General features: G+C 47.5%; 6 protein-coding genes across 9 annotated transcripts; all 6 read left to right on the forward strand.

The window, feature by feature from the left end:
• The first annotated feature begins 14 nt into the window (after positions 1 to 14).
• On the forward strand, positions 15 to 1,178 carry LOC136190317 (uncharacterized). The gene is made up of 2 exons (XM_065978448.1): positions 15 to 74; positions 146 to 1,178. Exons 1-2 carry the CDS (start codon positions 33 to 35, stop codon positions 1,103 to 1,105), a joined length of 1,002 nt encoding a protein of 333 aa, XP_065834520.1. The 5' UTR covers positions 15 to 32; the 3' UTR covers positions 1,106 to 1,178.
• A 96-nt stretch (positions 1,179 to 1,274) lies between these two features.
• On the forward strand, positions 1,275 to 3,066 carry LOC136190303 (uncharacterized). Of its 2 annotated transcripts, none has more exons than XM_065978425.1 (6): positions 1,275 to 1,588; positions 1,636 to 1,969; positions 2,034 to 2,108; positions 2,166 to 2,270; positions 2,319 to 2,496; positions 2,548 to 3,066. In XM_065978425.1, exons 1-6 carry the CDS (start codon positions 1,354 to 1,356, stop codon positions 2,920 to 2,922), a joined length of 1,302 nt encoding a protein of 433 aa, XP_065834497.1. In that variant the 5' UTR covers positions 1,275 to 1,353; the 3' UTR covers positions 2,923 to 3,066. The 2 variants fall into 2 exon arrangements, with proteins under 2 accessions (XP_065834497.1, XP_065834498.1); XM_065978426.1 differs by having other exon boundaries at positions 1,639 to 1,969.
• A 173-nt stretch (positions 3,067 to 3,239) lies between these two features.
• LOC136190309 (cystinosin-like) lies at positions 3,240 to 5,412 on the forward strand. Its single transcript, XM_065978437.1, has 11 exons — positions 3,240 to 3,437; positions 3,502 to 3,770; positions 3,815 to 3,902; positions 3,951 to 4,020; positions 4,066 to 4,184; positions 4,238 to 4,346; positions 4,402 to 4,427; positions 4,476 to 4,575; positions 4,628 to 4,747; positions 4,801 to 5,089; positions 5,139 to 5,412. The coding sequence occupies exons 2-11, from the start codon at positions 3,725 to 3,727 to the stop codon at positions 5,327 to 5,329; spliced, it is 1,158 nt and encodes a 385-aa protein (XP_065834509.1). The 5' UTR covers positions 3,240 to 3,437; positions 3,502 to 3,724; the 3' UTR covers positions 5,330 to 5,412.
• Positions 5,413 to 5,526: 114 nt separating this feature from the next.
• LOC136190314 (ankyrin repeat, PH and SEC7 domain containing protein secG-like) lies at positions 5,527 to 6,759 on the forward strand. The gene has a single exon (XM_065978445.1). It carries the CDS (start codon positions 5,643 to 5,645, stop codon positions 6,708 to 6,710), a length of 1,068 nt encoding a protein of 355 aa, XP_065834517.1. The 5' UTR covers positions 5,527 to 5,642; the 3' UTR covers positions 6,711 to 6,759.
• Positions 6,760 to 6,775: 16 nt separating this feature from the next.
• LOC136190292 (F-BAR domain only protein 2-like) lies at positions 6,776 to 10,785 on the forward strand. Of its 3 annotated transcripts, XM_065978411.1 has the most exons (25): positions 6,776 to 6,887; positions 6,953 to 7,044; positions 7,108 to 7,185; positions 7,236 to 7,377; positions 7,430 to 7,501; positions 7,591 to 7,692; positions 7,743 to 7,788; positions 7,841 to 8,019; positions 8,078 to 8,174; positions 8,228 to 8,359; positions 8,413 to 8,485; positions 8,539 to 8,557; positions 8,617 to 8,668; positions 8,739 to 8,798; positions 8,859 to 8,950; positions 9,005 to 9,023; positions 9,080 to 9,110; positions 9,168 to 9,277; positions 9,335 to 9,629; positions 9,681 to 9,839; positions 9,892 to 10,018; positions 10,075 to 10,274; positions 10,338 to 10,384; positions 10,439 to 10,603; positions 10,663 to 10,785. In XM_065978411.1, the coding sequence occupies exons 1-25, from the start codon at positions 6,855 to 6,857 to the stop codon at positions 10,686 to 10,688; spliced, it is 2,448 nt and encodes an 815-aa protein (XP_065834483.1). In that variant the 5' UTR covers positions 6,776 to 6,854; the 3' UTR covers positions 10,689 to 10,785. The 3 variants fall into 3 exon arrangements, with proteins under 3 accessions (XP_065834483.1, XP_065834481.1, XP_065834482.1); XM_065978409.1 differs by having other exon boundaries at positions 10,338 to 10,603; XM_065978410.1 differs by having other exon boundaries at positions 9,171 to 9,277; positions 10,338 to 10,603.
• Positions 10,786 to 10,827: 42 nt separating this feature from the next.
• On the forward strand, positions 10,828 to 11,977 carry LOC136190324 (exosome complex component RRP40-like). The gene is made up of 4 exons (XM_065978455.1): positions 10,828 to 11,030; positions 11,084 to 11,233; positions 11,552 to 11,706; positions 11,757 to 11,977. Exons 1-4 carry the CDS (start codon positions 10,845 to 10,847, stop codon positions 11,950 to 11,952), a joined length of 687 nt encoding a protein of 228 aa, XP_065834527.1. The 5' UTR covers positions 10,828 to 10,844; the 3' UTR covers positions 11,953 to 11,977.
• Positions 11,978 to 12,794: the final 817 nt, after the last annotated feature.

Consider the following 12,794-nt stretch of genomic DNA (forward strand, 5'->3'; position numbering starts at 1 on the left):
TTGTCTCACGTGTCCTTGTCCTCCGCCTCCTCATGGCTCTTCGCCAGATGATTCGTCGCTTGAGCTCTTATTCGGTACGGTTAGTTTGCTATCCGCCGGCTACTGTAGATTGATCTTGGTTAACCTTGATCTTTTGCTTCTGTAGGAGAAGACTCGGAGGCTCGTACGCGGCGTACCGAGGGCAGCCGAAATGATGGAACTTTACGTTCACTCGCATTTCCCAAGTGGAACAGAGTCGTTCCTGAGCTATGACCTGCATGATCACAGGGAATCGCAGATCGAGTTTGTTCGACAGGCCCTCGGCATTCAGTCTCCCACGAAGTGGACGCCACGTACATCGTGGGGTCAGGGGACAGTCGTGCCCGACGTATTTCTTCGCACCACTAAAGCGAAGACTGTCGTCGAATGCGGGGTATCCGAATTCGAGTTCTTCGATCGCTCGTACCGTTGCACCCCTCCTCATCGCTACTTCGTCGCGGAAGCGTCTTTACTGCCGGACAACTGGCCGCAGAAGCTTTTTCAGATTGAAAAAGTTCTCTCATGCGTTGATCACCTGATCTCCTTTCACCCGGAGTTTTCGTATGATTCTTTCGACGATACTCTGGCTGCAATCATTTTAGGTTCGAATCATCTTCACTACAAGAAAGCAGCGGAAGCTATTCGATCCATGTTCGAAAGCTCTTCTCTCGATAAATCGCTCGCAAAAAAAAAATGGCTGGGCAATCGTTTGTTCATTGCTCATTGTCCGCTGCAAAATGTCTTTACTGGGATCGGTAATCTCGATAAGAAGATGGACGACAAGTTCAAAGATCAGGGTGCGAAGATCGAAAAGCTGGATAAGAAGATGGACGACAAGTTCAAAGATCAGGATTCGAAGATCGAAAAGCTGGATTCGAAGATCGAAAAGCTGGATAAGAAGATGGACGACAAGTTCAAAGATCAGGATGCGAAGATCGAAAAGCTGGATAAGAAGATGGACGACAAGTTCAAAGATCAGGATGCGAATATCGAAAAGCTGGATTCGAAGGTCGAAAAGCTGGATTCGAAGATCGAGAAGCTGGATACGAAGATTGATGGCATCATCCAAGCTCTAAAAAAAGACTAGACCTGTGACGCAAAACTATATTATTTTGGGGTTTAGTTACTTTATTTACTTGAAAAATACTTTTGCTACTTCAGTTTGGTATCAAGGCAGGTTTTACCTTGCTGATACTCATCGAATAAAATTTAGTTTCTTGCGTACTTATCCGGGTGGTTTGGCACTCGGCATGCGCATTGTCTTCATGATCGCGCTGCGGTGATTCATTTGCCGAAGTGAATCTTTTCTAATCCTCCCCGGAGAGGAGATAAACGATGGATACGTCGTACGGCGTTGGAGTTCGGAACCGCTACGACCTGCTGGTCGACGACGACGACGATCCGCTCGACATTCTTCTCGAAGCCGAGAAGCGCAGGATTCACGACGACGTCGCGAAAAAGAACGCCGTCGCGCCGGTGAAAAAGGACGCCGTCGCGCCAGCGAAAAAGGACGCGAAACCTAAGCCGCAGCCGAAGGAAGAAAAGCCTTCGTCGCAGCAAAAACGCGACGGTAAATCCGCGAAATGCCACGCGCTCCAAAAAAAGATCGATCTCAAGCAGGCGGCGATAATCGGTCGGGTGGAGGCCGTCCAAGACGCGACGCTCCCGATCGCAGGCCTCGAGAAAACGACGAGAATCAGAACAACAAGGAACCGCGACGCCAGCAGCGCGTCACCTTCGACGAAAGCGGCGGCGAATCGTCGATTCGTCGCGGCACTGGGCGTCGGGGTCGAGGTCGACGAGACGGTGGCGGCGCTCCGTTGAGAAATCGCCGTGAAGGCGGCCGTGAAGGCGGTCGTGAAGGCGGCCGTGAAGGCGGCCGTGAAGGCTACGGAAGTGGCGGCGGCGGTGGAAAAAGGGAGTTTGATCGGCGAAGCGGAAGTGACCGAAGGCGAGTGGAAAATTCTAGTGGAGCGGATGTTGTCGTTTCTATTTTGTTTCTTCGCGGGGTTTAGTAGCTACAGGGGGCCGAATAATAAGAAGGACGGAGGGGGCGCTCACAATTGGGGAAGCGTTCGCGATGAAGTGAAGTGAGGGGCTGTTCCGCGCGGGGGGGAATTAAAACTATTAATTTTTGTTGTTTGAAGGAATCCTGACGTCGAATTGGAAGCGATTGAGAACGATCAAGACCCCGTTGAGTCTTCGGAACCGAAGGACACATCCGGTGCCGGCGAAGTTCCGGCAGAGGAGAAGTAAAGAATGCAAACATTCATGTCTACTTATTTACTTGTCTTTTGAAGTGGCGAGACTACACAAGAGGAAGAAGCCAAGACGATGACGTTAGACGAGTACAAAGCTGCGCAGAAGAAATTCCGATTGGTACCCGATTTTACTACGCGAAAAGTGGCCAATTCAGATGCCGGTGACTGGGCGAAAATCCCATTGACAAAAGAAGACGCTGACGCCCACTCGCGTCATGTGAGATAGAATAGAATTAAAAAGATTATTTTATTATTAGTTCTTCTTTAGTTGAGCGACTCTGATCGCAGTCACAAGTCAGGCCGCATCAAGGAATCCGTGAACGACATCTCCGTTCGATTTTACGAGCCGGCGCGTCGAGGTGGCCGCGGCCGCGGAGCCGGAGGCCCCGGGAGCGGAAGCAGTGGACGTGGTGGCGGAAGCAGTGGACGTGGTGGCGGAAGCAGTGGACGTGGCGGCGGCGGCGGCGGCGGCGGCGGCGGGAGCGGTGGACGCGGCGCTGGCAGAAGAGGATCCGGTGGGAGAGAGCAACGCGTTCCGCGTGGTGGCGGTGGCGGTGGCGGTGGCCAGGCAAGGGCTTCGTCTTCCTCTACGCCGGATTTTGGAAGCAAGGATGATTTTCCTGAACTCGGATCTAAGAAATAAGGTAGGAGGACGCGTGTTTCTGCAATTGTTTTGAAAGTGGGACATCTGTTGGGTATGCCAGTTGCTGTTTTTTTTCTGTTGCATGATCATATTATCATTTTTCCGTAGCTACTGTAGAACGCAAGAGATTCTAATTGTTAATTATGCTCGCTGTCACGTGCCGCCAATAAATAGGATTCATAATTATTAAAATACTATATTTTTATTCTGCAATTTTTCCTTTATGCTAGCAACTAATTCTTGTTTGTTCTGAAAAGGTCGGCGTATGCTTTTTGGTCGAAATCGTCTTCGAAATCTTCCTCTTCGACTTTTTTCGGTTTCTGTCGTCGTTTCAGTCGTTCGGCTCGTTCGTCGGCCGTCAGCGTGCTCGGATCGATCGGAAGACGAATGAAGTTCAGAGGTTTCTCGTGTCTGATGTGGTAAGTCGAGCCATCGGGATTGACAATCATTACCTACACACGACGATCGAATTTTCTGCCGAATTGTTGTTCTAATCCTCACCTTGTACATTTTGGGTAAGACGCGCTTGTGTCGCGGAAGAGGAATTAGTTTCTTTTCGTTTTTTGGCGGCATCTTTAGCGCTTCCACTTTACCTTTCGGTTTCGTACTGCAAACCCCATTAGAACGAGGTCAGCTGCACGTTAAAATGCGTTCTGACCTGGCTCTGCTATACAGGAACGGTCGTAAGGTCGCAGGACGCCGCCAAAGGGAAACGAACGCAAACATCTTGTTCAACAAAGCACGCTAAAGTTTGCTTGGGCGTAGACTCTGTGGGTGTGTCACGTCGTGACAGTCACGCGGAATGACGGTGGTGATGAAAAGCGTTGCCCTGTTGCTGCTGGTTCTCGGTAAAAAAAGAGCTGAAATAAAACTCTTATAATTCTCAGACTAGGCGGAAGCGTCGCTTTGGTTGACATCGAGTTCGAGAGAGTTGGAAGTGTGGTGGTTGGTGAAAATACGACGTTTACCATCCACGTTACGTAAGAAACAGCATAAGCAGCATCTTCATGCTCGATTGTTTTTGTTAGAAATCTACAGAATACGGCAAATCTTATGCTAAGAACGAAAGAAACGGGACGAATCGACGTCCCATCAGCGGTGAGTCCACCAGTATCGAGTTGTCATTGTAACGCCTTTGATAAGGTATGGCTAAACGCTTCTGTCGACCGTGTATCCTACGAAATAACTGTTCGGGCATATCGAGCGGGCACTGCTTACATTCTATTCAATTCCACCAACGACGACATTGAAAACATCGTCAGGTGACTTGAACGGATGTGGTAAATTTAGTCGTAATAGTAGCATTGTCTTTCAGAGATAAACAAGTTGAAGTCGTAGTGAGTCGCTACAAGGCTTTGGATGTGTTCGGTGTTGTATTGGGATGGATATATTTTGCCTGTTGGTCTATCTCTTTTTATCCTCAGGTAAAATTTTTAAGGCACAACTGTTGGGACGACTAAATCATGTGTTTCTCTTTAGGTTATTTTGAATTTTAGGCGAAAGAGGTGAGGCGCTATCTGTGTTCATCTAGTGTCTGTTTTTATTTCTGATAGCGTTGTTGGGTTGAATTTTGATTATCTCGCCTATAATATAACCGGCTTCTTGTCCTATGGTCTTTTCAATATTGGCATGTTTTGGATTCCAGTTGTAAAGGTACTTCCTTACACTGTAGTTGACTTTGTATTTAGAAGTCGCGCCTCTATAGCATGAGTACAAGGAGCGTCATCCTGCTGGTGTCAATCCAGTTCAACTAAACGACGTCGTTTTTACACTTCACGCTATTTTCATCATCACATTTACAATATTTCAATGTTTGATATACGAGGTACGAATTCTCAAGACGTTTTTCTCTCTTTCGTCTTTATATCGTTCTTTCAGAGAGGCAAGCAGAAGGTGTCGTGGGTGGCTAAAGTGATTGTCGGCTTGGCCATTCTCTTTTCCACCGTCACTTTGATTCCGGCTGGAGTTGACAAGATTACGTGGCTTGATTATCTCTACTACTTTTCCTACATCAAACTGGGATCAACGCTTATCAAGTACATACCTCAAGCCTATTATAATTTTGCACGAAAGAGCACAAGTGGCTGGTCCATTGGAAATGTGCTTCTCGATTTCAGTGGAGGAATGTTTAGTATCGGCCAAATGTTTGTCCTCTCATATAATCACGGTAAGACAAGCAGTTTTAAATGATTCTGTTTTTATCGATTTTTATGAAGATGATTGGAAGTCACTTTTTGGCGATCTGACTAAATTTGGGCTTGGAGTTTTTTCAATTGCTTTTGATTGCCTATTTATTACGCAGCACTACTGCCTCTATAGGCACCCGACGAAAGGATACAAAGCTATTGATTGGGACGAAGAAGAGGAAAAGAAAGAACGCAAGCAGACGTACCAGACCTTCGTGTAGAGAGCGCTGCAGAAGTACGTACTGTAGATTCGCTTACGTGGCATTTTTATTACATAAAGCGAAAATTTAATAGCTAAATTTTAGCGCGCCTTGCTAATCACGTGTTGCGAGGAAACGAAAAATGACGTAAGTTACTATGTATGTTTATCAATTCTTTATGTGCGATAGCGCACGTGATGAAAACCTCATTGACGCATCAGTGACGTACTCTGTGACGTACTGACGTACTGTACGTCACTGACGCATCAGTGTACGTCCTCGTAAATACGCCTACTGCGCCACATTCAGTTGTTTTCTGGCTGTTCAGTAGTAGATGACATTTGACGCCAGGGCCCACAACGACGGAATTCAGGAATTACATTTCGCCTGCCGTCAAGGACGAATAGATTTAGTCGTCGACGCTCTCCGAAGGGGCGTCTCCCCAGACCTGCGCGACGAAAAAGAACGCACGCCGCTTCACTATGCGGCCGCTAGCGATGAAGTCGAGGCGGTGAATATTCTCCTCGCCAAAGGAGCGAACAAAAACGCGCTAAATTCGCGCGGATGGACGCCGTTGCACGAGGCGTGTCACTACAACTCATTGCGCGTCGTAGTCGCTTTGCTCGAAGCCGACGCAGACCTATCACACACAAGCGGTCACGCCGATTCTCCCGCACACGCGGCTGCGCACAGTGGACACGCGGAGTGCATCAAAAGGCTTCTGTGTAAGGACCCCACGCTGGCACGAGGACGAAACGCGCGCGGTCACACGATCATGCACGAGACGGCTCGCAAGGGTCACTTGAAAACGGCGGAGTATCTGTTTTCGTTGGACGACTATCGCGACGAGCTGCTTTGTCCCGATTACGATGGGCGTCGTCCCATTCACTTGGCTTCTATGAATGGTCACGAGGACGTCGTTCGTTTTTTCCTCGAAACCGGAAGCTGCGATCCGAGCGAGACTGATAGGAAGGGTCAAAATTGCCACGATCTTGCGCGCGACGGTGAGCACCAAAAGTGCGCTTGGATTTTGTATAAACCGTGCTGTGAAAAATCTAAAAGTTGTCATCCTCGCCGTGACCTTCCTCCTCCACTCACTGATGGCGAACTAGATTACATTGCAGCAGAGTTGGTGGGTGACCAATGGAAATCACTTGCTCGCCGTTTAGGAGTGAGTGAGGTAGACGTACAAAATACGGAATATGAGAATGACACAGTGAAAGAAAGGGCAGTTCAAGCTTTGTCGAAGTGGAAAAGAAATCAAAGCAGTAGCGAGGACTCAAGAGCAACGTTAGCTAAAGAGCTCGAATCCTTGAACTTGAAAGCTCTTATTCCCCACCTAAGAGGCTACGAGTACCAGCAGTCCGCAGTGACACCTGAATACTGTATCAGTACACTGTAGAACGCGGCAGGTAAAAATCTATAGAAAAATACAAGGCTCTGGAAAAATAGTGTGTATGACGTAACATAAACGTTTTATATCAACCGAGCTATTCGAAGAGGCGTGTTCGTAGACTCTGAGGAAGAGTACTGTAGCGACGAAACGATGGACACCGTAACGTTCAACAACGATTTTTGGGTAGAACAGCACCCGACGCACGTTTGCGTCTCGCGATCCTTTTCCGTATCCGTGCACACGCGCAGGGCGAGAAAAATCAAGGCTTCGACGTTCTGTACCACAACATGAAGCACGGTCACAACGCAGCGAAAGACTTTATCGAATTCCTACGCGAAAGGCAAGACAACGACGCAATCCGCGCGTCACGCCGGTCGAAATCTCGCGATCAATTGCACGACAGGGCGACGCTCGAAGAGTCGTACGCAAAGTCGCTAAACAAGCAGAGCAAATTCGGCGGCGTCGGCGCTCCGAGTACCGGGTACGAGGCGAGGGGGCGTGACACCTTTTTCTCAATCCTCTTTCTCTAAGGACGTTTTCGCCTCTTTGGACGGTGATGCGATCGTCGAAGGAGCGTCTCGGCACCGTTCACGCGAAATTGGGCCACCAGTTCGCCGAATTGGCGAAGGAAGTCGAGAAATACAGCGCGACGCAGAAGGATCGGCATAAACTGGTTCGCGCGAAGGGCGATGAGAGAAAAATCGAATATCGCGCCGTTTTTTTAGATGAAAGAGGAGCTGAATCCGACGTTAGAAGCGCTTCAAGCGTTGGAAACGTCGCAGGGAGCCGTCGCAAAGGTTGTTTGATTGTGCTTTGTTTAGGCATAGATGAATAGATATTCTTCTTCTAAGAGAAGGCTTCTCTCTATCTGTAATTTTTCTCGTAGAGCCGGAAGTCGTACTTGACTTCTTGCCACGAGCTGGAGGAAGCGAGAGAAACGTTTGTGAAAGCGCAGAAGGAAGGTCACAAAGCCAAGGAAATAGAAAAGGTTTTTCTTCGTCTCTCGTCCTATTAAAAAAAAACATCTGCGATTTTTAGCTGGAAGCGAGAATGAAGAAAGTCGATGCGAATGTTAATGCGGCTGGCAAGTGTCAAATCAACGATTTTGAATCCATTTCTTTTTATTTTTCTCTTAGAGGTCGACTACAAGACGATGGTCATGAGGCAGGAGTCGGCTTGCAAGGATTTTGAAACGAAAATGATTATTGCCTGCGAACGACTGCAGGATCTGGAAGATCATCATCTACAGAAAATGCATCTGTTTGTGAGCAAGTATCTTGATTTGGAAGAGGAGAAAGACAAGGAAATACAGGACGTAAGAACCCGGGGGGAAAAATGATATTGCCTTGCCTTTACTGATATTGATTTTTCAGGCGGTAAAAATTGTCAGAATACAGACGCTCGAACAGACGGTATCAAAACTGTTGGCCGATTTCATTCGAACAAAAAAGACGGGTAAAGAAAGACCAGGTAAGTGTTGAAGAAAGTATCAATACTTATAGACATGCATCTATATATTTCAGCTCGGGCTAAATTTGAGGTTAACCCCATTTCTTCGACGCCCCTTCCTAAGATGAAGGACGTCACCTTGTCGCCGAGTTTGGCAGCTGATACGTCATCCAGGGAGCTTCCTCGCTCGTCTTCAAGCAGCTCCAGTGCGTTTTTGTGGCCTTGCATATACCCATTCCCTAACTCGTCTATCTGGCAGATATAAAAAAGTCAAAGAGCATTGGAATTCACTGGAAGAAGAAGAGAAAGCAGAAGGATGCCGAAGGAGCAATGTAATACATAATACTATTACCAGTCTGTTACTCGAACGTGATACCTATTGCAGGTCACCTCAACCGGGCGTCGTACGTCTTGGCTTTCACAATCAATAAAGAAGGGCATATATATATAGTGTTTTTTATAGCCTGTTGGTCCAGTAGATGAAGAAGGATATAGCATTCGACCCCCTGATGCAGATATCTTTTCAGAGAAAGAGAAACGAATCTGCCTTTCCTTTATTTATGTATTCTTGACTTGTTGACGTACGTCGCATAGGAGATGGTGAACAGCGCGAAGGTTCTGACTTCTCGTCGGAAAGCGAAGACGGTCTGTTTATTGATATAGTAAATGCGTCCTTATATGTTTTGAATGCGTCCCCCACCGCAGAGTCGAGCATGAAGATAAAGACTCTTCGAATCAAGCCCGTCTCTTCGAGTGAGCTCAACAAGTCCGGAGGCGCAGAAATCAAGCTTGCAAAGGTACGCGTAGATCACAACGTTAGCATCTATTTTTTTGTGAAAAAAGTATTTTAGCCCGGAGCGGTTCTTGTCCGTAAGTTCAACCTGATAAAGATCATTCATGCAGTTACCTCTGTTGCGTATATTTAGCACTGAACGACAGTGAATCTAAAATCAATAGGTACTATAAAGTGATCCTATATGATTTATAGTCATGTGCAGAGATTTTTTCTGGCAGAAGCGGATCTCATAGCTCTCTTATGGACATGGGCATCGATGAAATGGACAGCAGCAGACTTCCCCGGGCTCTGAGCGAAAGCCAAGCCAGGGCATCTCAAGGCCTAGCACGTAAGTATAGAGAAACTAATCATACAGCATTTTATCATGCGCGTGTTTTTTTTGTAGCGACGGCGTCGTCGTCGCCATCTCTTTCTGGCGGCGGCCTGCTCGCTCCTCCGCCCGGAAGCCGAGCGTCTGTGCGAACGGCCAGCCCAGCGGCGTCGAGTACGCCCACTGCGTCGCCGTCCGGCGGCAACGTTCCGCCCATGCCGCTTAAACAGAAATTACTGCAACCAACGATCACGCTCCCATCTCCAATCAATAGTCCCGCTTCAGCAGGAGGAGGAGGACCGTCGCATCCCATTGCCATGGCGTTTAGCGAACAAGTCAATGCCATGTTCAAAGATCCGAATCCTCGAAAGTAAACGAATTGTACTAATCAGAAACATTTATAACTCGATTTTGCTTGTAGTTGTTTGATAAAAGTGGCTGGCGACGTAATGGTTTCATTTCCGACGGCAGTTGTTCAGCAGATGCTGAGTCAGTCGTCGTCGTTGCCACCTCTCACCCTGAAAATTTCCGACGCATCCAAATTGGATCAGGTCCTACCGAACAAACACATCCTCGAAATGTGAGTTTTTGCGCGTCTGATGCGGGTTGCGCGACGCTGTCTAATTTCTCAGAACGTCCAACGACGGAAATACGATCCAACTCAAATTCTTCATGACTCCACTGGCCGCTTTTCTGAAAAAGCTCGTCGACCAGTCTCCGTCATCGTCTTATCACAACGTAGACATACTAAAATACCAGGCAAGGCGTTTAGTTTAGTTTCCTCTCTGTGTGGCGTTTTATTTTCACTCCCTCAGGTTCGAGTTGCCGACGGTTCGTCGCTGCCTTTTACGTTCGTCGGAAAGTGGGTTTGCGAACCGACGCAGAGCACGCTGACCGTCGATTATGCGTGCAACGCGCACGCCATACCGGGATCGAAGCCGTTGACGAACGTTCAGATCATTGCTCCAGTGTCGGGCGGCGTGCAGAAGATGGAAACGAAGCCGAATGCGACTTGGTAAGACACGATTTCTTTTGACAGAGAAGATGACGACAATTGTGACGTTTCTTCTCTATATAGGGTCGCAGATCAACAGAGAGTCGTTTGGAAATTTCCCGAGCTGAACGGTGCCGTTTTATTGGCAAGCGCCTATTTTTATGGAATAATTTTTCTATCTGTAGGCTCTGGCTCTCTTCGGGGGCAGTTTACTTTAGGTTCTGGTCCAGGTCAGCCGTCGCCCGTTGCTGCTTTGTTTTTGTGCGAAGAGACGACGCTGTCGGGAATAAGTGCTCAGCTCATTGGTTCTGGATATCGACTCAGTCTTCTCAAGAAGAGCTTTAAGTCGGGTAAGAGAGGCAAAAAAAAATGTCAAGAAAATCATTTATTTATTTGTGGTGCTTTATAGGTAAATACACAGCAGAGTGGAAGTAGCTAAGACTATACGTTTTCTACCCAACCGGTGCTCATTAACTTGCACAACGGAACTGATTCTTCACAGGTTATGATAAATTAAATATTGTTCATTTTATATTTTTCTGCTGAACTGGTCGCGTGCGTTATTGTGGACTCGGTCTCGGTCGAAATCAGATGAACACTGCCCTTTTAGACCGCGTCGTCTTGCCCGGTGACGTTTTAGGCAACGTAGAGCCTGATTCGGCTCTAAAGCTGGGTCCTGGCCTGCGCATGGAACAGAACAGCGTCGTAGCCGTGAAAGCAGGCAAACTACGTTTCAGAAAACCGTCTATCTACTGGATAGACAGTAATCAGAGAAGGGTGCGTACACTCATCAAGGTCTGCATTGCGTTTCAGCCGTCTTTTTTGCACAGTACGTTCCAGTGTGCGGCGAGCACGTGATCGGAATTGTGACGGCGAAACACGGCGACAACTTTCGAGTCGACATCGGTTCGAGCCAGCCGGCGACGCTCTCGTACCTCGCCTTCGAGGGAGCAACGAAACGAAATCGCCCAAACGTCAACGTAAGCACGATAGTTTTAATTAATTAATTACTGTAGTTTCACAAATATTTTGTCGTTGAAATAGAAATATTTCGTCGTTGAAATATTTCGTTTTATAAGATTAAGTACTGTACGGCTTTATTTTTGTGCACCGCTTTTTGTACGAAATTAAGGCAATACATAACATAAGGCATCATTAAATCTTGATAAATATTTGCACGTCTTATTTTTGTACACAGTAGGCTGTACGAAAATTAATGTAGAACGAAAATTTGTGAAACTACGGTAATTAAAAATTATAGATAGTTTTCATCTTGTCTGAGATCTGTCTGTGTTCAGATAGGTGATATCGTCTACAGTCGAATATCTGTAGCACACAAGGACATGGAACCGGAGCTCGTCTGCATGGGAGATGGCGGGAAGGCACAACTAATGGGAACTCTATCCAATGACGACAGCTTCATGTGGAAGTGTTCCCTTGGCTTGTGCAGAAAGTAAGCACGCGTTTATACAAATCCATTTATTGGTAATTGTGCATATTTAGGCTTCTCGTGGGTGACTGTCCTGTACTAAAACACCTCGGTGAACGCATTTCATATGAAATTGCTGTTGGCCTAAATGGACGTGTCTGGATTCGGAGCCGCTCTGTAAGCAATACCATACTTGCTGTCAATGCCATACTGGCGTCAGAACATATGACTGGAGATGAAAGTAGGACAATGATTAGTAAACTATTTTAAAAATTAAAAATTGTATTGATTTATACGGGCCAGTGTAAATACGCCTGCGCACTGTGTTCTCCTGACAATTGAATGAACTGACTCGATTTCGCTCTTTCCTTGGGAGTGGAGGCTTCGTCAAACACCGTGCGAAATTCTCCAGTCGTCTAGATCTCCTTACAATGTCTGCTCGACGAAAAGAACCCCAAGTCAGCGAAGAACGAATTCGTCTCATCGAGATCTCGTCTCCGAACCGAAAGCAGTGACCGCATTCCGTTCTCCAGGGGTAAATCTAACGCGTACGGCTCACGTGCGACCTAAAATCGCGATGTTATTCGAAGGTGGGACCCCCTTTGGCGATCGCTGTTTCCTCGAAGTTCATTTATCAAGCAGGCGCTCTAAAACAACCGGAGGAGAATGTCGCATGGTGTTGGAGGAAGCCTTTGCTTTCCTGAGGCAAGAAGTTGATTCCGGGCCGCTGTTTTTGTGACAGGGTCTTTGCTCTCTCCAAAGCCACTTGCCCGAGGCTGCCTAAGGCAAATGGGCTGCTCGTTTCAGTCATTGAATGAAGTAGACATCTCTCAAGGTATTATTCCATTGATTTCCCCACGTCAATTGTTTTGTCGTGTAGTCGTTCCCCCAATCCGACGAGGCAGACGCAGCCATCCCTCTGTGGCCAAGAGCGATAAATAGGCCATACCTCTGCAGAGGCTATAGAGCGCCTCCCCGTGTAAGGCAGGGCACTGGCGGGTAATGACAGTGACGCCCCTTGGAATTGCACCTGTGAGTGGACTGACATCCCAGCTGCCACTTTCACAGTCCAAGGCTCGGAGCCAGGAGGTTAAACGGGCTCACCCTCCGCG

The sequence above is a fragment of the Oscarella lobularis genome, chromosome 8 (genome assembly GCF_947507565.1).
Source record: "Oscarella lobularis chromosome 8, ooOscLobu1.1, whole genome shotgun sequence".
Lineage (NCBI taxonomy): Eukaryota > Metazoa > Porifera > Homoscleromorpha > Homosclerophorida > Oscarellidae > Oscarella > Oscarella lobularis.

Coding starts and splice junctions, on each gene's coding strand:
- LOC136190317 (XM_065978448.1), top strand. CDS start 33: ATGGCTCTTCGCCAGATGATTCGTCGCTTGAGCTCTTATTCG. Junction 75..145: donor GTCGCTTGAGCTCTTATTCG/GTACGGTTAGTT, acceptor TTGCTTCTGTAG/GAGAAGACTCGGAGGCTCGT.
- LOC136190292 (XM_065978409.1), top strand. CDS start 6,855: ATGGACACCGTAACGTTCAACAACGATTTTTGG. Junction 9,111..9,167: donor AGTGAATCTAAAATCAATAG/GTACTATAAAGT, acceptor TTTTTCTGGCAG/AAGCGGATCTCATAGCTCTC. Junction 9,840..9,891: donor AACAAACACATCCTCGAAAT/GTGAGTTTTTGC, acceptor CTAATTTCTCAG/AACGTCCAACGACGGAAATA.
- LOC136190324 (XM_065978455.1), top strand. CDS start 10,845: ATGAACACTGCCCTTTTAGACCGCGTCGTCTTGCCCGGTGACGTTTTA. Junction 11,234..11,551: donor GAAATCGCCCAAACGTCAAC/GTAAGCACGATA, acceptor GTCTGTGTTCAG/ATAGGTGATATCGTCTACAG. Junction 11,707..11,756: donor TCCCTTGGCTTGTGCAGAAA/GTAAGCACGCGT, acceptor GTGCATATTTAG/GCTTCTCGTGGGTGACTGTC.
- LOC136190309 (XM_065978437.1), top strand. CDS start 3,725: ATGACGGTGGTGATGAAAAGCGTTGCCCTGTTGCTGCTGGTTCTCG. Junction 3,903..3,950: donor ACGTTTACCATCCACGTTAC/GTAAGAAACAGC, acceptor TGTTTTTGTTAG/AAATCTACAGAATACGGCAA. Junction 4,185..4,237: donor GACATTGAAAACATCGTCAG/GTGACTTGAACG, acceptor ATTGTCTTTCAG/AGATAAACAAGTTGAAGTCG.
- LOC136190303 (XM_065978425.1), top strand. CDS start 1,354: ATGGATACGTCGTACGGCGTTGGAGTTCGGAACCGCTACGACCTGCTG. Junction 1,589..1,635: donor GTCGCAGCAAAAACGCGACG/GTAAATCCGCGA, acceptor ATCGATCTCAAG/CAGGCGGCGATAATCGGTCG. Junction 2,271..2,318: donor GAAGTTCCGGCAGAGGAGAA/GTAAAGAATGCA, acceptor TGTCTTTTGAAG/TGGCGAGACTACACAAGAGG.
- LOC136190314 (XM_065978445.1), top strand. CDS start 5,643: ATGACATTTGACGCCAGGGCCCACAACGACGGAATTCAGGAATTACAT.